At 34.7% G+C, this 24420-nt stretch overlaps 1 protein-coding gene and 3 long non-coding RNA genes across 5 annotated transcripts in view; 3 read left to right on the forward strand and 1 right to left on the reverse strand.

The window, feature by feature from the left end:
- Positions 1-8099, forward strand: part of LOC126851974 (uncharacterized) — a 29294-nt gene extending 21195 nt beyond the window's left edge. For both annotated transcript variants that reach the window (XM_050596383.1, XM_050596384.1), the window contains 3 exons: positions 1869-2024; positions 2126-2209; positions 7681-8099. In XM_050596383.1, coding sequence (XP_050452340.1) covers positions 1869-2024; positions 2126-2209; positions 7681-8007 — 567 coding nt within the window. In that variant the 3' untranslated portion in view covers positions 8008-8099. The remainder of the gene's footprint in view (positions 1-1868; positions 2025-2125; positions 2210-7680) is intronic.
- Positions 8100-12800: 4701 nt separating this feature from the next.
- Positions 12801-14243, forward strand: LOC126852077 (uncharacterized). The gene is made up of 3 exons (XR_007687779.1): positions 12801-13810; positions 13927-14051; positions 14129-14243. It is a non-coding gene; the product is annotated as an uncharacterized LOC126852077 (long non-coding RNA).
- Positions 14244-14260: 17 nt separating this feature from the next.
- LOC126852073 (uncharacterized) lies at positions 14261-17320 on the forward strand. The gene is made up of 8 exons (XR_007687775.1): positions 14261-14503; positions 14580-14646; positions 14805-15057; positions 15147-15763; positions 15853-16252; positions 16488-16656; positions 16775-16956; positions 17177-17320. It is a non-coding gene; the product is annotated as an uncharacterized LOC126852073 (long non-coding RNA).
- Positions 17321-18206: 886 nt separating this feature from the next.
- Positions 18207-20222, reverse strand: LOC126852074 (uncharacterized). Its single transcript, XR_007687776.1, has 6 exons — positions 19681-20222; positions 19440-19564; positions 18987-19362; positions 18844-18910; positions 18432-18684; positions 18207-18342 (listed from the first exon to the last, which is right to left on the reverse strand). It is a non-coding gene; the product is annotated as an uncharacterized LOC126852074 (long non-coding RNA).
- Positions 20223-24420: the final 4198 nt, after the last annotated feature.

Below are 24420 nucleotides of genomic sequence, written 5' to 3' on the forward strand. Positions count from 1 at the left end.
CATTATGAAAAATAATTATAATTCATAAAAAATCTATTAATACAAAACAATGAATCGGTATCAAACATGATTTCAAATTTAGGTCCTTTTCAATGAGACTTATTGTTAGATAGAACATAAAAAATAAAATAAAAAAGAATCACAAATGGCAAAACAATGTACGATACAGCGACGCAATCTAATTTAGATTACTCCTATATTTATAAGAAGGTAGTCCGACGCAACGAGGCCATACAAATGGCCATACAAAAAACAAACCATACAAATCACGCGTACAATACAATATACATATATAAAATTAAAGATTAGTTCTGTTAGGACTCGTAGGACTTACCACGCAGATATTCATTTTTTTTATAAAAAAATAGTCGAGTAAAAGGAGGCGCCAACACAAAAGGATCGAAACGTTTGATTTCGATTCATTGTTATGCATTAATCAATTTTTAAAAAATTATAATTATTATTTTTCCATCATAATGCAATGTTAATTTAATTTTATATGTAGCATTACAATCATTTATTATTTATGCCCTAAATACCACATCCGAGCTCTAATTGATTTTTATTTTATTGTCATATATTTATTTGTTATTTAGTTTGATTTTTATCATTTAAGCTTTCTTTATCTTTTAATTTTTGACTTATAAGTCGAGTGTTGCTGCAATATCAATCTTTTTGGCCTAAAAATTTTGAATTTCTCAAAAAAAGAGTACATGGGCATGGGCACAATTCATCACAAAATAATGGTCTCATTCTACAACTAATAGTTAGTCAAAAATATATTTATCACAAAGAAACAAAAGTATCCAATTTTACCCTATTTTCCGTTATATACATATACAAAATATCCGACAAATAAGTGCCTAAAAGTGGAAATAAATTGGATCAAATTGAAAAAAAAGTCTCGTACAATTTTTTTGTACGATGTTTTTGTACAGCTTAATAAAAGAGTTATTATTGAGAAGGGTCAATTATCGCCGATCTTTAACCGGACGCATGTCGGTGAGCTGAGTGCCTGGTAATGTGCTTGAACGCTTTGTCGTTACAGGCCATATTACACTACGGATTGTGAATTCGGTTGCGGTTGGGATTACGGTTGACAGTTGCGGATTGACTAATCAGTCGGCAAGCTACTTTGCTCTGAGTGATCAATTTATAACCATTCCGTCTTTCATTTGATCATTTACTTGTCGGACACTTTGTATATATATTTTTATGTATATAGAGTGTTCGGAGTCAATTCGCATCACCCGTCGTGTGCAGGAGCAGATAAATCTGAGGAAAAAAGTTTTTCACTATTTTGCAATTTTTACAATAATTATCGAAAAATTAATTTAAAAAATCGGCCAATTTGTGCGAGCAAAGAAAGTACTGACTATTGGTATGTATTTGTTAGAACATAAGAATTCATCGTTATGCACTGTAACCGACAACACTGTGACAAATTGTCATTTGTATACTGCTCCTCTCAAAACTTGATCTGCGTCTAGCGACCGCAAAACCATTGTCTCTTTTAATTGCCCGCTTATACTCACACAAATTGATTTTTTAAATTAATTTTTCAATAATTGTTGCGAAAATCGCAAGATGGTAAAAAACTTTTTTTTTTGGTTTCACATGTTCTATACATGATGAGTGATTGATTGACTCCAGACATCCTATATATATATATATATATATATATATATATATATATATACATATAGACATTATATGTATGTATGTATATATATATATATATATCATATATATACATATAGACATTATATGTATGTATGTATGTATGTATATATATATATATATATATATATATATATACATATATATATATATATACATATATACATACATACATATAATGTCTTCAGGATCCTTATTGGAGTCAATTACCGACAAGATATGTATCCGTAAAAGATGATGAAATGACGCATAGATTCATCAAGAAGGGTAATTATGCGATTATCGGTAAAATTGTAGGTTCAATTTTTTTTCCTGAAGATGACATCTCTAACGAGGATCTTAAAGTAAGATATAAGAATACATCTATTTTTTTAAAAATAGTATTTAAAGAAAAATAGTATTTAAAGAAAAGAAGCTAAAAAACAAATTGAATTATGTTTGTAAGGGCTACAGAATTATGAAGCAAATGATAAGCAATTATTATACATCTTTTGCGGTCCAACCGTGGCTATTACGACCTGTTAATACGGTAATATGACAATATCATTTGTACATACGTATAATTAATACTTATCATAATATATCATAATGAACATAAAACTATCTCAATTATTACATTATAAAATACCATAAAGTGCTTAAAAATCACATTGCTTAAAAACACTTTTGCAATTTTATTCTAAAACAAAATTAAAATTAAATTTATAAAAAAGTTTAGAAAATTATTTGATCCAACCTCAAACAATTTTTAGTTAAATAAATAAGGAAAGTTGCTACTAAGAAATAAAAACATAATTATCTTAAATCATAAAATAATAAACAAAAATGGATAAGATTTGAAAAATTCAAAAAATAAAAATCAGTAACAAAATAAGAAAGACCAATAGAAGCCGAGACACATACTTAAAGCGTAAAAATATGATTTATTCAAATTGTTAAGAGTATAATATACTATGTAAAGTGTATTATACTTAAATTCAAACGTTACGACTCATTTCAAATCCTTTTTAAAATTTTAAAATTTACATAAGATAAAGTTTTAGAGATTAAAAAGATTAAAAAGGCGGAACAAAATGAAGGAAAGAACTATAGAAAACGCAACGTAGACAACATGTTTACTTTAGTATAATTTTGAATTTATTTGCGTCGTAACAAAGAAATATTAATTAAATTATCAAGAGAGTCTAACAATGAATTGAATTAAAACAATAATTAGATTAACTTAACAAAAGACTTAACCGAATATTTAAAACGAAAAAGAGTTTGACATCGAAATGTCTAATAATCATAAATTTAACCTCAATATGAATAGATAATAATCAACGGTAATAATTAACGGTACAAACGTAAACTTATATTTTGAAATAAGTAAGAATAGTAAAAATATACATAGCTTCTGAAGGATAACATCGTAACAAGACTAATCACCGCGTGATCTCTATGGAAGGAAAAATAAGAGTCGACTAAGATTCAGTTACTTCTAGTAATCTCAGAGGAAAAAGATGCAAGAGTCGACCAAAACTCTTTCACCCTGAAGGAGACTTCAACCCTGAATGCCGAGAAACCTCCCTCTACCCTTGGTCAGGTAACGAAACTGCCCTTGATAGCAGAACGTTGTATGCAGGAAACCAGGCAATGCCATAAAGGCGGACGGTACTACTCCGCGAAACTAGCGGGGTTCGCTCTGGCTACCCAAATGAATTTATCACTGCACTCGAATTGTGAAAGAAATGCAATATCTGCGCGCACCAAACAGACAGATCTTACGTTGCTTGCTACCTGTAGAGCTTTGATGTGGACAAGCAATAGAGAACAACATCCCGTACGCAGTGATCGACCAGAAATTAGAACTGTCCTTTATTTCGGAGGATCTGGTACGATGAACTCTACTATACCATAGTGCAGCCTCTATACCTTTCTTCGGAATTGATGGCACATATTCCGGTCTTACAAAGGGAAGTATTGAGATACGACTGCAGTCCATCCACGATACAGCCTTCAGTTGTCAAATTCGAGCCTTCGTTTTGTCACGCCTCACGACCAAGTTACCACCTTTTAATGTGAGCTCTCCTTCTTGGCCTCACATTTCAGGACTCCAGCTAGCTGATCCGAATTATTCTTTCACTGGACCGATACACATTATAATCGATTCTGAAAACTATCATGCTGTAATTCAACCAGGATTGATACCAGGTGACTCTTCTTCACCTACAGCACAGCAAATCATCTTCGGATGGATCTTCTGTGGCTCAATTTCTGCGGACGATGTACCTCTCTCGCAAGCGTATCACTGCTCACCAGATCTCGAAATGCAGAATCTACTCACGAGGTTTTGGATGCAGAAGGAGCTAACCAATATCACCAAGGCAACGTTGAATGAAGAGGAGGAGTGTGAACAACACTCCTTGACTACCCATTCACGAGATGTTAAGGGCAGATACATAGTTCATCTTTCTCTTAAAACCATCGGTGTTGGGAGAATCCAAGTCAAAGGCTCTTTGCCTTAGGAGATTGTTTCTACAATTCTCTTCAAAGAGTATGTTTCAGCAGTTCTACGTCGACTTTATTGATGAATACAAGTGCTTAGGCCACATGGTAAAAGTGGACGTTCTCAAACCGTCTCCTATCCATTACCTTCCTCATCATGAAGTATTACGAAAGAATAGTCGCACCATCAAACTAAGGGTCGTATTCAATGGATCCAGCCGCACTAGCAACGGTCTTTTGCTGAACGATATTCTCCACGCTGGTGCCAAGCTTCAATCCGATATGTGTGAAATTCTAATCTAAACGCGCATGCACAGGGTTTTTTCAACCGATATTGTGATGATGTTCTGATAGGTTGTCGTCCACTCCGACAACTGGGACTTTCAGAGAATCCTGTGGTTTGGACGGAATAATCAACCTATCGCCTGCCGACTTACAACGGTGACGTATGGCTTGACTGTGCACCCTTCTTAGCGTTAAGAACTCTTCAACAATTGAAAGATGAGGGATATCGTTTTTCTAAGGCAATCGTTCCCATGACGAAGGGCAGATATGTGGATGACATCTTCGGAGGAACCGATTCATCATCTGAAATAAAAGATATCAATAACTAATTCAGCTCTGCAAATCGGGAGTATTTCCATTGCAAAAGTGGAATAGCAACCGACCTGAAATTCTGCCTCAATCCAACAAGGAAACGCTCCTCGATGTAGAGATCGAGCCCGCTCTCTACAAGATTTTGGGTCTTGTTGGGCGGCATGGTCCTTTAAAAGCCATTTAACTATATTCGTTTGTCTCGCTACATCGGTCGTGCATATCGAAGTAGTTACGGATTATACAACGGATGCGTTTATTGCTGCCTATACACGCTTCACTGGAAGAAGAGGCATATACGCAACATTGCAAAGCGATTGTGGTGAACTTCGTGGGAGCTGACACTGAATTGAAACGCTTATTTGAACATTTCTCCAAGGAAGCTTAGCCTTGCCTCGCTCCTAGCCAACGACGGTATGGAGGTTCCGAGTGGAGGTTCAACCCTCCATCAGCTCTACACTTTGGAGGCTGCAGTAAAATCCGTGAAGTTTCATTTGCAACGAGTACTGGGAAACACCGCCGTAACGTATGAGGAGACCACCATCACAGCGCAGATTGAAGCGGTATTGAATTCTCGGCCGTTCCGTTTGTTATTCGATGATGTCACGGATTACTCCCTAACACCTGGGCACTTCCTGATTGGAGAGGCACCGACTGCTATCCCGGAGCCCAATCTCTCCACTAAGTCCACGTCTCGACTCACGCGTTGGCAACTACTTCGCCAGAGAGTAGAGCATTTCTGATTGAAATGATCATCGGAATGCTTACAGCGCTATTAAGCCATTTCTAAATGGCATCATCCTGTGAACAAGATTAAGAAAAGTATTCTAGTTTTGATTACAGATGAACGGTACTCGCCGAGAAAATGATCTCTAGTAAGAGTTATCCAATTACATCCTGGACCGGATGGCTTGACAAGGGTTGTCACTCTCAAGACATCAACATCCACCTACAATCGACTTATAGCCAAGCTATGTGTCCTGCCCAGGGATCCCAACACATTCGACATCTCCTTTGTCGAAGGCAGGCAGGAACGGAAGTCGACGTTACAAACGCCGATTGCGCGTAAGGCTGGGTCTCAATCGCGGTAGCGCAAGGCCCCAGCGGAGATGCTGGTGCGGCGAAGTGAGAGGAGCTTGCAGTTTCTTTTTTTCTCGTTATTTAGATCGCCTTGACAACTTTCGAATACTCGTGCGTACATGGTTAAGTCGAAGGGCAACTACAATAACATCCTACGGATGATTTTCGGGGTTTAACCCTTGGCATTGCCATTTCTTATAATTCGGGTGCAGTAATAAATTCATTTGGGTAGTCAAAGCGAATCCCGGCGTAGTACCATCCGTCTTTACAGCATTTCCTGCGTACTACGTTCCGTTATCAAGGGCAGCTTCGTTAGACCTCTGACCAAGAATAGAGGAGGGAGTCTTCGCGGCTTTGATTAAGTCGAACCTCCTTCAGGGTAAAAAAGTTTTGGCTGACTCTTGCATCTTTTCCCTCTGAGATTACTAAAAGTAACTAAGTCCTAGCCGACTCTTATTTTTCCTTCCATAGAGATCACGCTGTGATTAGTCTTGTTACGACGTTATCTTTCAGAAGCTATGTATATTTTTACTATTCTTACTTATTTCAAAATATAAGTTTACGTTTGTATCGTTAATGATTATTATCTATTCATATTGAGGTTAAATTTATGATTATTAGACATTTCGATGTCAAACTCTCTTTCGTTTTAAATATTCTGTTAAGTCTTTTATTAAGTTAATCTAATTATTGTTTTAATTCAATTTATTGTTAGACCTTGCTTTCCTAATAATTTAATTAATATTTCTTTGTTACGACAGCCATTGGATATCTCTCCATTAAAATAGCACCTTGTTTTAATCATTTTTTTTCATGGGTTTTTATTTTAATAGATTTCATTGGCCTTTCTTACTTTATTATTATATTTTAAATTATTTTACTTTTAATGATTAAATTTAAAGTTTAATCAAAATTATTTACTTATCTTATAGGAAAAAATAAAATAAAACTAAAGATATCAGTAAAACCGGGTATCCATTTGAAAACATACAAAATACCGTGTAATTACAAAATCTAGATTTATTTTAATTCAAGATACAATAAATATGTATTCTATTGATAAAAATCACAAATAAAAATATTCTTTTGTGCTACATTGCTGCAGAACTTTCTTATTTAATTTTTTAACTTTAGGGGTCTCAAAAAGTTTTTTTTAAGGTTTCTTTTTCTGAATGCTAATTTTTGTTTTCAATTGCTTTTTGTAGGGAGACAAAGTCAGGATAACATTTTTCCTCTTTTCATTATATGAGATGTGTAGATATTCGTTATGTTCCAACGCGAGAAAAATAATAAATATGGCGGCTGTATATTCCAACGTACAAAATGACGATCAAAACTAATATGATATAATCTCTAATATGTAGAGTAATGCTGCATTTACCATAGCAAATGTAGAAAAAGTCCACAACGATTTGATTGTTATCCTGATATTGATCTTTTCTGGCTAAAAACCTCTCTCAAAAAAAAATATCGCGTGGATATAAGCGCAGTTCATCTGAATATAATGATGGCATCAATATACAACTAATAACATGAGTTAGCCAAAGATAATAATACTTATCCTGAAAAACAGAGGTACTCACTTACTCGGTTTTATCATATTTTTCCCAATATAAATATAATAGAAAAATAATATATGTATATTACATTATATGTATACAACATTTAAACATGTACTATAAAAATTTATATAAATTATTAAGAGTAAGAGAGAAAGAGAGAGAGAGAGAGAGAGAGAGAGGAGGAGGAATTATTTTAAATTTTTTTATACAATTTTTTTTTTAATAATAATATTTCAAATATTGGTAAATAATATTGAAATGCTTTATTATTCTGTAGATTATTTCATGGTTGAGAGAGTCAGGCATTATTTATTTTCATCTCGGTGATGTTATTCATCGGAGAGCCAATTTCAATCTTCGCGAAGTTCTCAAGGAATATGATAATCTTGACAAAAGTGTCAGAGTCTTAGGATTGACGCCTTTAGGCGCTGGCTTTATAGCGCTTATTGTAGGTCTTTTAGCATCTACAATAGTATTTTTTTACGAATTAAAGCAAGCTGCTGGTTCACGATCGATTCGCGAAGTTTTTCGAGAAATACAAACGAAACGGGAGAAATACAAGCTGTCAGCATATAAAAAAAGATGTCGAAGGAAATCAAATTAATGAAGTATAGTTCAAGCAATGAAAGTTTTGATTTATCTATAATGAAATCTGCCGAATATATTGTAAACACTGAATCTTTGCAAATATCCGTATAAAATTTCTCATTATATTTTACACCATTACTAAATTAAATACATGAAGTATTTAATTTTATATTTATATATTTTATAAGATATTAAGATTGTAATATAATATAAGAAATAATATTATATAAGATATACATGTAAAAAGATATTACATTCTATGTTGCTTAATATTTCTTTTAATATGTTTTCAATGCTTTAAATAAAGAAGTGATCATGCAACCAATAAAGAAATTTCTGCTTGTGATTTTTTCGATAAAAAATTATATTTTTAAAATATTTCGCACAGATTCATAGAGATATATGTAATATAAAATAATAATATATTAGTAGTGCATACATTTAATATAAAAGTATATATGTTTAAGATAAAAATTATAATTTTTATAAAGTTACTTTACACTTTTTATATTTCTCTAAACATAAAATAAAATTACAAATTTAATAAACTTAAAAATAGATAGATAGATAGATAGATATATGATGTATTGATTCTCCTTGGGGTTAAAAACTTTTGCAATTTAATTTCTTACATCTATTTTAACTCTAGCTTACAATTATCTTAACTCTAACTTATCTGAACTTAACCTCTACCTATTTCTAACCTATCTACACACACACACTCACACACACACACCGCTACCTGCCCTACCCTAATTTACTCAGCTTCCGGCTCATATCACGTTTCTAATCCTTTCACACACCTTCATTCACACATCCCACATCAATCTTCTCTCTCTCGCCCACTCTCTCTCTCTCTCTCTCTCTCTCTTTCTGCCTTCTCCTCTCTATCTCTCCTCCTTTTGAATCTTATCCTCTACCTAATTCTCAATCCGATCATTTTTCCCTCATTCTCTCCCCCACGTCTTAATCTCTCTAATTCCCTCAACCACCCCTTTACCTCACCCTTTTCCACCAACACCTTTCCCAACATATTATAACCCAAATAGCTATAGCCAAATTATTATTAAATAGCTTAAAGAAATATTTCTTAACACGAGTTAGTGAGATATTGCTAAAGGCGTATAACGTTACCAGCGCTACACGAAACGCTGACGAAGCAAGCCACGCGCCGAGGCTAAGCGATTGCGAAAAGAATCAAATCATCTGGAAATGCAAAGAATTTCGCACGATCTTAAATTGCATTTCGACCTAACGATTCGAGCAACACAACCACATATAGTTGTGTCGCTAAGGAATCCCCTCCAAAAATCAATCAAACAGGAGGCAATAAAAAGATACCACCGCGAATATAATACGCGGCGAGCAGTCATCATTATTAATTTATATCGGGCAGTCATTATCACCGATTAATATCGAACAGTTACCGCGATCAACTTAAATCTAGCCGCGACTTGAACTATTACTCGAACGAAGCCATAGCTGATCTTGCGACCGTGACCGCGATATCCGATTCGCGCCGACATAACCCTATACCGTGATACGCACAACTGTGAAGGGGAACAAAAAAAAAGTGACTCAACATATAAGAATAAAACTGATTTATTTAGAGGAAAAATTATAGAATTTTCAATAAACCGGCTCCTGACCCGGTCCTCGGCTCCTAAGCCTTTAGTGGCGAAATCCCAAAATTCCAGTGCCTCCCCGCGAGGCACAACAATATCTTGTCAGCCCTTCTCTACCCCCCAGTTCATACATCTTTTCCAAACATGCTCCCATGTTTCCTCTTCCCTTCCACATAATCTACAGCTTTTACTCTCTTCATCCTTCCAGTTTCCCCTCATTCCGTTTCCCAACCTGTATCTTGCCATCCTTTGCCATCTACTTTCCCCCCACTCTTCAGGTACTCTGATATCCCATTCCCCTTGATTTCTCCGTAGCACTTGTTGTATCTTGATCCTTCTATCCTTTCACATCTTTCCTTTTTATTCATCTCTATGTCCTTTTTCAAAATAGACGAAGTCTAATACTCCTTCCGTCCTTTCTGCCTCTACCTCCATCACGCCCATACCCCTGTCTTCAAAAAATCCACACCTTTCTTCTTCCCATTTCGATAATTCCTTCTTCTTCCTCATTCCTCCATCTCTCCGACTCCCACCTTCCTCCTACCTTTCTTGAACTCCCACTCTTCTCCGATCCCTCTCTATCCTCTGTACTTCCAGCTCGGTTCCCATTCCACTCTTCTCTTAGTATCTTTCTTGAGCCTCCAACTCTTCCTCTCTCCAGCCCCAGATTTCCACCCCATACCCCACCATACCAGTTTATCGAAGAGCCATAATCTTCTTCCCTAATCATTCTTAAATTTCCTTTTTTCAATTCTCCAAACCTGACCCATTACAGCAGCACCCTTCCTTAACCTATCTCTTATCTGTGCTTCCTGTCCATTCTTCTGCATTACATAACCCAAATAAGTAAATTCTTTTACCTCCTCTATCACTTTCCCTTTCCATTTCCAATTTACATTCCTTTCTCTTCCTTCTCCTTTCCTGAATCTTAAGATTTTCGACTTTCCAACATTTAACTCCAACCCCTTCTTTTCCAGATAGCCCTCTAACCTTTCTATCATATTCCTCATTCCATCCTCCTCATCCGCAATCAAAACCACATCATCCGCGTATGCCAAAGTGTAAATTTTCATCCCCCTAATTTAACCCCTCCTTATCCTCCTCTGCTCATTACCTCCTCCATATCCGCCGTCACCAAATTAAATAAGTGAGGGCTCAATGGGCACCTCTGCCTTACCCCCCTTTCTGTCCAAAATCCTGCTCCTAAATCCTCCCCCCTCCTCACCCTGTTTCTAGTCTCCCTCAAAATATCTTCACTCCTTCTAACCAGCCCTTCCCTCACCCCCTCTCACCCATTGTTTCCACCAATTTCCTCAATTTTCCCTATCTACCGAATCAAACGCTGCCTTCAAATCTATAAAGAACACCACTAATTTTTCTTTCTCTTCCCCAACTGCTTATTCACTAAATAATTCAGTACAAATATGTTGTCCATTGTCTCTAACCCCTTCCTGAATCCCATCTGATTCTGCGGCACCAATCCCTTTTTCTCCACCTCATCGCTTAATTTACTTGCCAGCATCGAAGCGTACATCTTATATAGCATCGGTGTCAGCGACACACTTTATACTCTTTTACCCTCTTCCCCTCCCCCTTCTTTAATATCGGCATAATCATCCCCTCATCTGTCCATCCCTCCCCCTTCCAAACCCTATTACATATTCTCCACACCCATTTCTCCAAGTTCTCCCCTCCGTACTTCCACCTCCGCCGGAATTCCATCCATCCATCCACTATTATCCTTCTGTCTCCTTATCCTTATCTCATCTCCATTCCTATCTATCCATCCTTCTCATCCATCCACTCCTGTCCATTCCATCCATTCCACCTTCCACCTCCATTCCTATTCCATTCCTATCCTTCTTTCCCTATTCCTTCCATTCCTCCATTCCCTTCTCTTCCTCTCTTTCACTTCCTTCCCTCCATTCTCTTCTCTTCTCTTCTTTCCCTTCTTCCTTCCATCTCCACCTCCTCACTTCCCTTCTTATCCTCGCTCCACCTCCTCATCCTCTTCCTTCCTTCTCTCATTTCCATCTAAACTCTTCCTTACTCTCTTGCGTCCACACCCATTTTTTATTCTTTCTCTCCTTTCTTTCTACCTTTTTTCTTCCCCCCCTTTTATCCAAACTATTGGTCAGATCAGATCCATTATCCACCACCTCCACCCATCTTCGTCCTTCATCTTTGTCCTTCCATCCCATGTCCATTCCCCCCATCTTCCTTCATCCATTCATCTTGTCCACCACTTTCTATCCATCCTCCTTTTTCTCCTTGTTAATTCTTTTGACCATCTTTCCAATTTCTCCTCCTCTTCATGCTCTTTTCTTATTACTCCTCCTCCTTACCTGTTCTCCACAATTAATGTTCTTCCCTTTCATATTCCTATTTCTTCCTTTCCATTTCCATTCTTCCCTATTCCTTCCATTTCCACCTTCCACTTCTATACTTCCATTCCGTCTTTTCCATTCCTTCCTTATTCCATTCCTTTCATTCCTTCCATTCTCTTCATTCCTCCATTCTTTCCATCCATTCCATTCCATTCCTCCATCCCATTCCATTTCCACTTCCTCCATTCCACTTCCACTTCTCCATCTTTCCCTTCCTTCCACATTCCCTCCATCCTTTCTCCTTCACCTTTCCCCCTTTATTCCATTCCATCCTTCCATTTCTTCCTCCTCATCTCCATCTCCATCATTCTCTATTTCCATACCCTATCCATTCCTTCCTTCTCCTTCCACTATCCCTTCCTTCCATCTCCATTCCTTCCTTCCACTTCCATTCCTTCCATTCCATTTCTTCCTATTCCATCCTCTTCTTTGATTCCTTCCATCTCCTTCCATTTCCTTCCTCCCTCTCCTCCTCCTTCTTTCCTCCTTCACTCCATTCTATCCATTCCTCCCATTCTCTCCTTTCCATTCCTTCCATCCTTTTATCCTTCCTTCTTCCTTTCCATTTCCATTCCTTTCCTCCTCTTTCTCATATCCATTCTTCTATTCTTTCCATTCTTTCCTCTCTTCCTTCTCTTCCATTCCTTCCTTTTCCACTCCTTCCATTCCTTCTTCTCTTCCCTTCCTCTTTCCATTTCCTTCTTCCCTCCACCTTCCATTCCTTCTCATTTCATTCATTCATCCTCATTTCAATTCCACTCTTCATCAATTCGTATCTCCATTCCCTCTATCCTAACTCCGCATCTTTCATTACTCCCGATTTTTTTCTACTTCTCAACACATCCTCTTCTCCCTTCCGCAACACCGGTTTCGCCTTTTTTCTTTTCGATAGCTCTTCCACATTTCCGTAGCTACCTCTCCTTTCCTTTCCTTCTTTTATGGCGAATTGCACCATCTTGCTTTCCCGCGCCCTCTATGCAGACTCCCGCCGCTATTCACTAATTCGCTTTACGCTCTCCGCTACCTATACTTTATGGCCTAACTGTCACTGCCACACACCACCCATTACAGAGTTAAACGGGGAGCACACACTTTTGCATAAGCGCATAACCATAAACATAAAGAAATTGATTGGTCCACAAATGTATGCATAAGAAAATGAACCAATCAATTTCCTTATGCTTATTGTTATGCGCTTATGCAAAAGTGTGTGCTCCCCGCTTAAACATAAAGAAATTGATTGGTCCACAAATATAAGCATAAGGAAATTGATTAATTCATTTCCTTATGCATATATTTGTGGACCAATCAATTTCTTTATGTTTATGATTATGCGCTTATGCAAAAGTGTGTGCTCCTCGCTTAAATGTTATTCATGTTGCTATGTATCAAATTAAATCAATAAATGAGATGAATAAAATTAGTTGGTGAATGAATGAAATAAAGTTGGTAGCGCTGAAGTTGATAGTATTGAAGTTGTCGCTGTACGCCACAGCACCCCTCACCCAGCGACGTTCTACGTTGCGAATTTAACTTTCTTCTTAGGGCCAGAATAAGTTTTAAGTTGTTTACCCGAAGAAGTCGAAGTAGATGAATCAGAAGGAGTAGAAGGTGTCGTAAACGCCAAAGTGTCGGTGTCTATTTCTTTTGGAAGGAAGGCTGGTTTAAGACGTTTGGTAGTGATATTTACAGTTTTACCTGAAATATCAATCGTGAAAAGATAATCATTAATTCTTTCAACAACACGAAAAGTACCAGAATAAGGAGGTTGAAGAGATTATCTAACAGTATCATCTCTAATCTAAACGTGAGTATAATCGTATAAATTTTTATGAAAGAAAGGAGTTTTCTTATGATGATGTGCAATTGGTCTCGATTTAATTTCCCTTATATGAATTCTATGTTGTTCAATAAAAATTTCAGGATCAGAAGAAAGATCTTCTTCAATGAAAAATTCTCCAGGAATTCTTAGTGTTGATCCATAAAGCATTTCCGCTGGAGATGCATTTAAATCTTCTTTGAAGCAAGTGCGAAGTCCAAGTAGAACGGTTGGTAAAATCTCAATCCAATTTTCCTTTGCGTGACACATGATGGCACTTCTTAAAGTTCGATGCCATCTTTCCAGAATGCCATTGGAAGCTGGATGATAAGCTGAAGTTCTTATTCGCTCGCAACCTATAAGGTTGGTGAGAGCTTTAAATAATGCAGCTTCAAACTGAGGTTCAAACCTTGATCGGTTGTAATTATTTGGGGGCACCATATCTCGCAACTCAATATGCATAGAAAGCAGAGGAAACAGTTTCCGCAGAGATTTCTGTTAAAGGAATTGCCTCGGACCATCTGGAAAATCTGTCAATCATGATTAAACAATAACGAAAATTTTGACAAATAGGAAGAGGCTCAATCAAATGAAGATGAATATGTTGAAAACGTTGATCTGGAACAGCAATTTTCCGTGGAAGATTTTTAGTGTGTTTCTGAACTTTAGCACGTAGACAAGGTAAACAAGATCTTGATATTCTTTGATATCCTTCTTCATGGTTGACCAAATAAATTTCTGTTGTATTAATTTACAGGTAGAACGACCACTTGGGTGAGATAAATCATGAACAACATCAAATATTCTTCTACGAAGTTGTTGAGGTACATAAGGACGAATGTTGACAGTAGAACAGTTTATTATTCACAGAAAATGGGTGTAGTAGAATCAGAAAGTATAAGTTTCTGTAGCTTGAGAGATGGATTAGTAAGAAGTGTTTTAATTCTTCATCTTCTTTTTATAACTCGGCTAATTCTTCTAGAGAAACTATCATTGGCATCGAAACGGATTCGATTCTTGAAAGGGAATCTGCAACTACATTTTGTTTGCCAGAAATATGCTCGAAATTTGAGTCGAAAATTGAGCAATAAAATCAAAATGTCGAATCTTTCTGGGAGATGCTTTATCTAATTTCTGTCGAAAAGCATAAATTAGAGGTTTATGATCTGTCCTTCAAGCATATATCTAAAATGTTTAATGTTTGTGGCTAGATAAATGCCAAGAAGTTTTCGATCGTAAGTACTGTAATTACGTTGAGTGTCACTTAACTTTTTTGAGAAAAATGCAATTGGTTTGTTAATCCCATCAATTATCTGTTCTAAAGATGCACCTACTGCAAAATCTGATGCGTCACAAGTAAGGATGAGAGATACATTCGGAGCAGGATGTGCTAAAGTGGAAACCCGTTTAAAAGTTCATTCTTACAATTTTTGAAGGCTTCATCCGCTTCAGGAGTCCAGATAATTAATCTTCTATCTCTTTTCCTACTATCCTTTAAATATTCTGTTAAAACCGCTTGATGTGATGCAGCGTTTTTTAAACATCGACGATAGAAATTAATAATTCCTATGAATCTTCGTAACTCATGTATAGTTTTTGGTTTTTTATAATCTACTTTAGCTTTAACCTTTTCAGATGTTGGCTTAATTCTTTGCTTAGAGACGAAATAACCAAGGAAAGGAATTTCATGTTTGCCAAAGAGGCATTTGGACAAATTGATAATCATGCCAAACTGTCTAAGACGATTAAAAACAGTGTGAAGATGTTTAGAATGCTCTTTCTCCACAGAAGCAGTTAATATGTCATCAAGATAACAAAAACAAAAATCAAGTCCTGATAGTATAATATTCATGAGACGTTGAAAGTTTGAGCAGCATTACGCAAACCAAAAGGCATTACAAAGAATTCAAAGAGGCCAAAAAGTAGTAACAGCTGTTTTGTGTATGTCTTCTCTTTAGCTATAGGTACTTGATAATAGGCTTTAACCAAATCAATTTTTGAAAATATGTTTTTATCATGTAAACCAACAGTGAAATTTTGTATATGAGGAAATGGATATCGATCAGGAATAATGGCTGCGTTCAGAGCTCGATAATCTCCACAAAATCTCCATGAATTCTGTCCATTTTTGGGAACCAAGTGGAGCTGCTCATGTACTGTTTGACGGTCGACAAATTCCTTGTTCTACCATGAGGTTGAATTTATCCCTTGCAAATTTCAATTTTTTTGGAGACAGTCTACGAGTTGTCGAAGCAATCGGAGGACCTTAAGTAATAATATGATGTTCTGCATGGTGAATCTTGGTTGTAAAAATAGGAGCAAAACGAGTTAATTCAGGGAAATCAGCGAGAATCTTATAAAAAAATTGGTGAATGAATGAAATGAAGTTGGTAGCTCTGAAGTTGTCGCTGTACGCCACATGAAAAACCGGTAACACTATCAAGAAGTTGTTTATTTTTTATGTCGACTAAAATTCCATAATGACTTAAAAAGTCTGCTCCTAAAATAGTTCTTTGAATATCCGCAATGCAAAACTTTTATCTTAAAACTCTTCTTAATCCAAGATTTAAAGTTAACGTTTTGAAATCATAAGTATTAATCTTTGTACCATTAGCTGCATAAAGTTTAAAAGAAGAAGCTTAAGAGTTTGATATTAATTTTTTAGGAATCAAAGAAATGTCAGCTCCTGTATTGATTAAAAAATTAAGTCTTGAGGACTTGTCAAAAATAATAAGACGATTGGTAGGTGAACCGTTGTCAGCCGCCTCACAACTCAACGATGGAGTTAGTTTTCCTGATTATCAATTAGAGATTTAGACATGTCACAAGATATGGTACATTTTATCGCTTTAGTACCGAACTTTTTGTGATAAAAACAGATTTTTTGTTTTTTTTCTATTTTATTTCTTGACAATAATCTAAATCTTCTTTTTTCTTTGTATCTAAATTTAGAGCTACTACGTAGGCGTTTAATTTCAAGTACAACAATTCTACGTTCGAGATCTGCCAAATTTGAAGTATTTTCTTTAAGTGGAGAAGATATTGACGCTACTTGCAGACTAGTTTCGCGATTCATAATTTTATCGACTAGTTCAGCGAGCTTAATTAAAGGACAATCTTCAACAACAGCTAAAGTAACTTGAACTTGGAAAGATAATCTTTGTAACCAAATTTAATGCAAAATATTTTCTGAAATAGCTCCTCCCGCTAATTGTTTAATTTCTCGTAAAAATTCTGATGGTTTTTTGTCATTTAATTCTATTCCGGCTAATAATTGTCGAAGACGTTTTTCTTCAGAATCCGTGAATCGATTAATTAAAATGTTTTTAATATAAAGATATTTATCTTTTTCAGGTGGATTTTCAATTATCTCCGCAATTGCCAATAACGCTTGCTCATCAAGATGCCGAGCAACTGAGCTATATTTAACGTCGTCTGAGCGAATTTGAAAGATTATAATTTTACTTTCTAATTGAGCAAACCACAATTTAGGCTGCTTATGCCAAAAATTCGGTAATTTCAAAAGACAAAATTCATTTGAATGGATCTCGTTTGGCTGACCTTGTTGATGAGGCTCACTATCGGTATGACGAAGAGATTCCAAATTATTTGTTACGTGTTGCTGGAATTCTTCTGATGGAATTGACGCTGAAGTTCCTGGAGTAGCAATCGGAGATATGTCCAAAGGAATCGTAGATTTTTTCTTGATATGAGAGTTTCCGAAGTTGGTGGTTTAAATTCATCCGTGCGGATACACAAAATATTTTCGCAATCTTGTATCACATCAGCTAATCACGTCGGGGTCACCAGTTATGGCGAGGATTCAATAAATCACTAGACTTCGTAACATTTGATAAAGTTTAATGTTCGAACGATGCTTACAATAAGATGGTCAGCAAACGAATGAATAAATGTTATAAAGTTTTTGGCCTCTTTGAATTCTTTGTAATGCCTTTTGGTTTGCGTAATGCTGCTCAAACTTTCAACGTCTCATGAATATTATACTATCAGGACTTGATTTTTGTTTTTGTTATCTTGATGACATATTAACTGCTTCTGTGGAGAAAGAGCATTCTAAACATCTTCACACTGTTTTTAATCGTCTTAGACAGTTTGGCATGATTATCAATTTGTCCAAATGCCTCTTTGGCAAACATGAAATTCCTTTCCTTGGTTATTTCGTCTCTAAGCAAAGAATTAAGCCAACATCTGAAAAGGTTAAAGCTAAAGTAGATTATAAAAAACCAAAAACTATACATGAGTTACGAAGATTCATAGGAATTATTAATTTCTATCGTCGATGTTTAAAAAACGCTGCATCACATCAAGCGGTTTTAACAGAATATTTAAAGGATAGTAGGAAAAGAGATAGAAGATTAATTATCTGGACTCCTGAAGCGGATGAAGCCTTCAAAAATTGTAAGAATGAACTTTTAAACGGGTTTCCACTTTAGCACATCCTGCTCCGAATGTATCTCTCATCCTTACTTGTGACGCATCAGATTTTGCAGTAGGTGCATCTTTAGAACAGATAATTGATGGGATTAACAAACCAATTGCATTTTTCTCAAAAAAGTTAAGTGACACTCAACGTAATTACAGTACTTACGATCGAAAACTTCTTGGCATTTATCTAGCCACAAACATTAAACATTTTAGATATATGCTTGAAGGACAGATCATAAACCTCTAATTTATGCTTTTCGACAGAAATTAGATAAAGCATCTCCCAGAAAGATTCGACATTTTGATTTTATTGCTCAATTTTCGACTCAAATTTCGAGCATATTTCTGGCAAACAAAATGTAGTTGCAGATTCCCTTTCAAGAATCGAATCCGTTTCGATGCCAATGATAGTTTCTCTAGAAGAATTAGCCGAGTTATAAAAAGAAGATGAAGAATTAAAAACACTTCTTACTAATCCATCTCTCAAGCTACAGAAACTTATACTTTCTGATTCTACTACACCCATTTTCTGTGAATAATAAACTGTTCTACTGTCAACATTCGTCCTTATGTACCTCAACAACTTCGTAGAAGAATATTTGATGTTGTTCATGATTTATCTCACCCAAGTGGTCGTTCTACCTGTAAATTAATACAACAGAAATTTATTTGGTCAACCATGAAGAAGGATATCAAAGAATATCAAGATCTTGTTTACCTTGTCTACGTGCTAAAGTTCAGAAACACACTAAAAATCTTCCACGGAAAATTGCTGTTCCAGATCAACGTTTTCAACATATTCATCTTCATTTGATTGAGCCTCTTCCTATTTGTCAAAATTTTCGTTATTGTTTAATCATGATTGACAGATTTTCCAGATGGTCCGAGGCAATTCCTTTAACAGAAATCTCTGCGGAAACTGTTTCCTCTGCTTTCTATGCATATTGAGTTGCGAGATATGGTGCCCCCCAAATAATTACAACCGATCAAGGTTTGAACCTCAGTTTGAAGCTGCATTATTTAAAGCTCTCACCAACCTTATAGGTTGCGAGCGAATAAGAACTTCAGCTTATCATCCAGCTTCCAATGGCATTCTGGAAAGATGGCATCGAACTTTAAGAAGTGCCATCATGTGTCACGCAAAGGAAAATTGGATTGAGATTTTACCAACCGTTCTACTTGGACTTCGCACTTGCTTCAAAGAAGATTTAAATGCATCTCCAGCGGAAATGCTTTATGGATCAACACTAAGAATTCCTGGAGAATTTTTCATTGAAGAAGATCTTTCTTCTGATCCTGAAATTTTTATTGAACAACATAGAATTCATATAAGGGAAATTAAATCGAGACCAATTGCACATCATCATAAGAAAACTCCTTTCTTTCATAAAAATTTATACGATTATACTCACGTTTAGATTAGAGATGATACTGTTAGATAATCTCTTCAACCTCCTTATTCTGGTACTTTTCGTGTTGTTGAAAGAATTAATGATTATCTTTTCACGATTGATATTTCAGGTAAAACTGTAAATATCACTACCAAACGTCTTAAACCAGCCTTCCTTCCAAAAGAAATAGACACCGACACTTTGGCGTTTACGACACCTTCTACTCCTTCTGATTCATCTACTTCGACTTCTTCGGGTAAACAACTTAAAACTTATTCTGGCCCTAAGAAGAAAGTTAAATTCGCAACGTAGAACGTCGCTGGGTGAGGGGTGCTGTGGCGTACAGCGACAACTTCAATACTATCAACTTCAGCGCTACCAACTTTATTTCATTCATTCACCAACTAATTTTATTCATCTCATTTATTGATTTAATTTGATACATAGCAACATGAATAACATTTAAGCGAGGAGCACACACTTTTGCATAAGCGCATAATCATAAACATAAAGAAATTGATTGGTCCACAAATATATGCATAAGGAAATGAATTAATCAATTTCCTTATGCTTATATTTGTGGACCAATCAATTTCTTTATGTTTAAGCGAGGAGCACACACTTTTGCATAAGCGCATAATCATAAACATAAAGAAATTGATTGGTCCATAAATATATGCATAAGGAAATGAATTAATCAATTTCCTTATGCTTATAGTTATGCGCTTATGCAAAAGTGTGTGCTCCCCGTTTTACAAAACTTTATAACATTTATTCATTCGTTTTCTGACCATCTTATTGTACGCATCGTTCGAACATTAAACTTTATCAAACGTTACGAAGTTTAGTTATTTATTGAATCCGCGCCACTATAGTCAACAAATTATATATTTTGTTTTGGTTCAGATTTATGGGGTAGTGATCACCTTCCCGTAATTATTTCTTGGGTTTTTAATTATAAAATATATTAAACATACAAAAGAAATCAGAGATTTCATTCAAAAAAAAAAAAAAAGAAAACTGGTTAATTTTCAAGGAACTAATAAACTCAGCCATTCTGGAAGGTAAATTTGTTTCGAAAATATTCTCGGACGTAAATTATGTAGATTGAATTCTCTCTTAAGCTTCATGATAAACTCTGTCTTAGAATCGATTCCTAACAAGCGTAATAATAACACATCAATCTTCTCCAGCTCAAAATCATCCCTCTTGCTCATGGTGGAATAAAGAGTGCAAAAAATTAATTAATAATAGAAAAATGCGAAGAAATTAAAGAAATTTTTGTTTTTGGGAAAACTTCGAAATTATAAATTTAAAAAAATGTAAAGCTAGAAGTGAAGGCAAGAAATGTATTAAGAAAAATTAAAAAAGAGTCATTTAGAAATTTTTGTGAGAGCATTAGGAAAAATACGGATCCTTCTGTAATTTGGAAAACTCTAAAACGTTTTAAGAATAGATGGTCAAACACGAGGAACAACAACCTATATTTTCTCAATATAAAGAAAACACTGTCCTATCTGTTATATCCAATTTATGCCAGCATGGGAGGCACCTGCTCCTCCATCCTTTTCAGATTATAATTTTGACCCATTTTTAAATCAACTATTTGATATATTGGAGCTACAAGTTACAATTAAGAATTTAAGAGTGATATCTAGACCTGGTTTAGACGGAATCGACTATAAATAATGCATTTTTTTCCAGAAAGTGGTCTACAAATTTTACTTCAAATCCTAAATGAAATATTTATTCATGCGAATACCCTACAGAATGGAAAAGATTCTTAGTTTGCTTTATCTCTAAAAATGATGCAGATAAATTGAGACCAATTTCCTTCGCATCTTGTACATGCAAAATATTAGAAAGACTATTGTACTGTAACAGACTAAAGTGGTGAGTGAAATTTTATAAAATCGTTCCTAACTCTCAATTTGGTTTTCGTAGAAATAGAGCATATATAGATAATATTGTTATCTTGTGTTCTAATAATATAAAAGCATTTAAGACGCAAAAATCAATCTCAACATTATTTTTAAATATTTAAGCAGCATATGATAATGTGCTTCCAGACATATTAATTAATAGTCTTATGAAACTAGGAATACTTCTCAGATCTTTGAAATTCATCTATCATATAATTGCTTCTCGTCAACTCTATTGTAGATATGGAAATGTGGATAAAGTTCTTTGGACTTTTAAAGGTCTTCCCTTGGGAAGTGTACTAAGTCCATTATTGTATGCCATATATGTTAAAAAATCTAAAAAAAGGTAGAAATTAATAATTGTGAAATACTTCGATACGCAGATGATGTTGCACTTTTTTTACTATCCGATTCAGTTCAAAAAGAGTTGGATGATCTTAAATTAGCTCTGGAGAAAATTAATGAATTTCTGAATCATATTGGTCTGAAACTTTCATCGTCTAAAACAAAGTTCTGTATATTTTCTTACGATTGAAGGAAAACTAAAAATATTGGAATAACGTTCAAGGACTATTTTATTCCTAACATATCAACTATAAAATTTTTAGGCATAAAATTTATCTCAACATTAAATTTGTCACTACATATTCAGAATGTATGGAATATGTGTCAAAATTCTCTCAGGATAATTAAATGTCTAAAATATGGTGGAATGCAAATCCCAGAGATTAATCTATATTTAGTTTTAAGGGGTAACACCTATGTAACCAGCTGAAAAAGAGGTCTATTTTGGAGATTTTTTTGACTTACTGAATCGTGCTATTAAAAAATGAATTTGATGACTTTATTAGGCAAAAAGTACAAAAAATAATTTTTTCATAATTAAATTTTACAAAATACTGGATCTGCATCAGCGTGAAAGAGTCGATTTGGCAAGGTCTGCGGCTAGCAGCATAAATGCCATAATTTTTGATTTAGTACAAAAAAACAATTTTTTTCATTTTTTTACTCCATTACCTAAAAAAATTCGTAGCCGTTTTTGAAAATATTAAATTTTGATATAATGGCGGAAAAAAATCATTTTTTACAAAAAATAATCGAGTAAAATCAGCTGTAAAAAGCGAGTAAAATTAGCTCAAAAATTTTTCAACTAATCGAAAAAATCTTACGTATTTCTGTAGAAAATTTAATTTTTTAGTTATTGTTAAAATTTGAAGTAAATCGGTTAAAAATTGTTTGAGTTCTACTGCTAGCCAACTTTAAAAATGCTATTTTGAGAAAAATGTTTAAAGTTTCGAATGTTGATATTTTTCGTCCGATTAGCGTCTTCTCAACAGCTGTAGTAAGAGTTATACTAATACATCTGAAAGCAATATAGTACTCACGATACCTATACGTTTATTGGAAAGTTTAGAATCGTCATCTGCAGGTAAAAATGTTTGTACCCTACAAATCCTAAAGCGGGGAGCACACACTTTTGCATAAGCGCATAACCATAAACATAAAGAAATTGATTGATCCATAAATATATGCATTAAAAAATGAACCAATCAATTTCCTTATGCATATATTTGTGGACTTATGCAAAGTGTGCTTCCCGCTTAAAGCGGGGAGCACACACTTTACATAAGCGCATAACTATAAGCATAAGGAAATTGATTGATCAATTTCCTTATGCATATATTTGTGGACCAATCAATTTCTTTATGTTTAAGCGGGGAGCACACACTTTTGCATAAGCGGATAGCCATAAGTATAAAGAAATTGATTGGTCCACAAACATATGCCTAACTAAATGAACCAATCAATTTCCTCATGACTATGCGTTTATGCAAAAGTGTGTGTTCCCCGCTTTAATGTTTTGAGTACCGCGCGCTCTAGGAGCACTATGAGGCGCTTGGCATGGTAGCCTACAACTTCGAGAAAAAAATTTTTATCGCTATAAAACCACTTGCATTTCATTTTTAAGATCTTAAAATGTATTTAAAATAAAAATAATGATTTTTTGAAAATTCTACATAGGTGTTAATCAGATTTAGAATAGAATGGAGAATTTTTTTTCCAATTTATCTAATAGTTTTCACAATTTATCTAATAGTTCATCACTGAAATTAATGAGATTACAATATAAAGCTCCTAGACTAGCTCTGGGACTTAGTCATTCAACTCCTACAAATATAATATTGGCAGAAGCAAAAGAACTTTTTTTTAATTTACGTAGACACTATATTTGTAAAACTTTTCTTACAAGAGTTATTTCAAATAAAAATCATCCGTTAATACAAAAACTTGAAGAAATAATAGAATTGGAAGATACCTAACATAATCTAATCTAACCCTATCATTATAAATAGATTTATGAATATTCTACTCATTGAAAATATTAGAAAAATATTAGAAAAATACAAAAATATTCACATATTATTTTAAAACACTTCATTATTTTAGCTTATTCTTATTATTTTGATTCTTTGCTTTTTATCCCAAAAAATGTACGCTTTCTGAAATAAACTTAGCTGATCCTGCTTCAACTAACGTTTGCTTTTTGGACAGATTTAATAAAGAAATAAATAATACATATTGTACATTTTTACAGATGGTTCAAAATCTCTATTGAATTTAGATTTACAGGATTTACAGGATTCGTCTTCACAACAATGGATTTTACAAACTGTTTTTTTTTCAGTAGAAGCGTCAGCAATATTAGGAACATTGCATTTTGTATCCAAGAAAGAAATAAAACAAGTCTCAATTTTTTTAGATTCAAAAGTGGTACTCGAATTTTTGATGATGCCTATCATCTTAGGAAAAAGCTCTATCTTAATCATTACTATTAAAG

The sequence above is a fragment of the Cataglyphis hispanica genome, chromosome 9 (assembly GCF_021464435.1).
Source record: "Cataglyphis hispanica isolate Lineage 1 chromosome 9, ULB_Chis1_1.0, whole genome shotgun sequence".
Lineage (NCBI taxonomy): Eukaryota > Metazoa > Arthropoda > Insecta > Hymenoptera > Formicidae > Cataglyphis > Cataglyphis hispanica.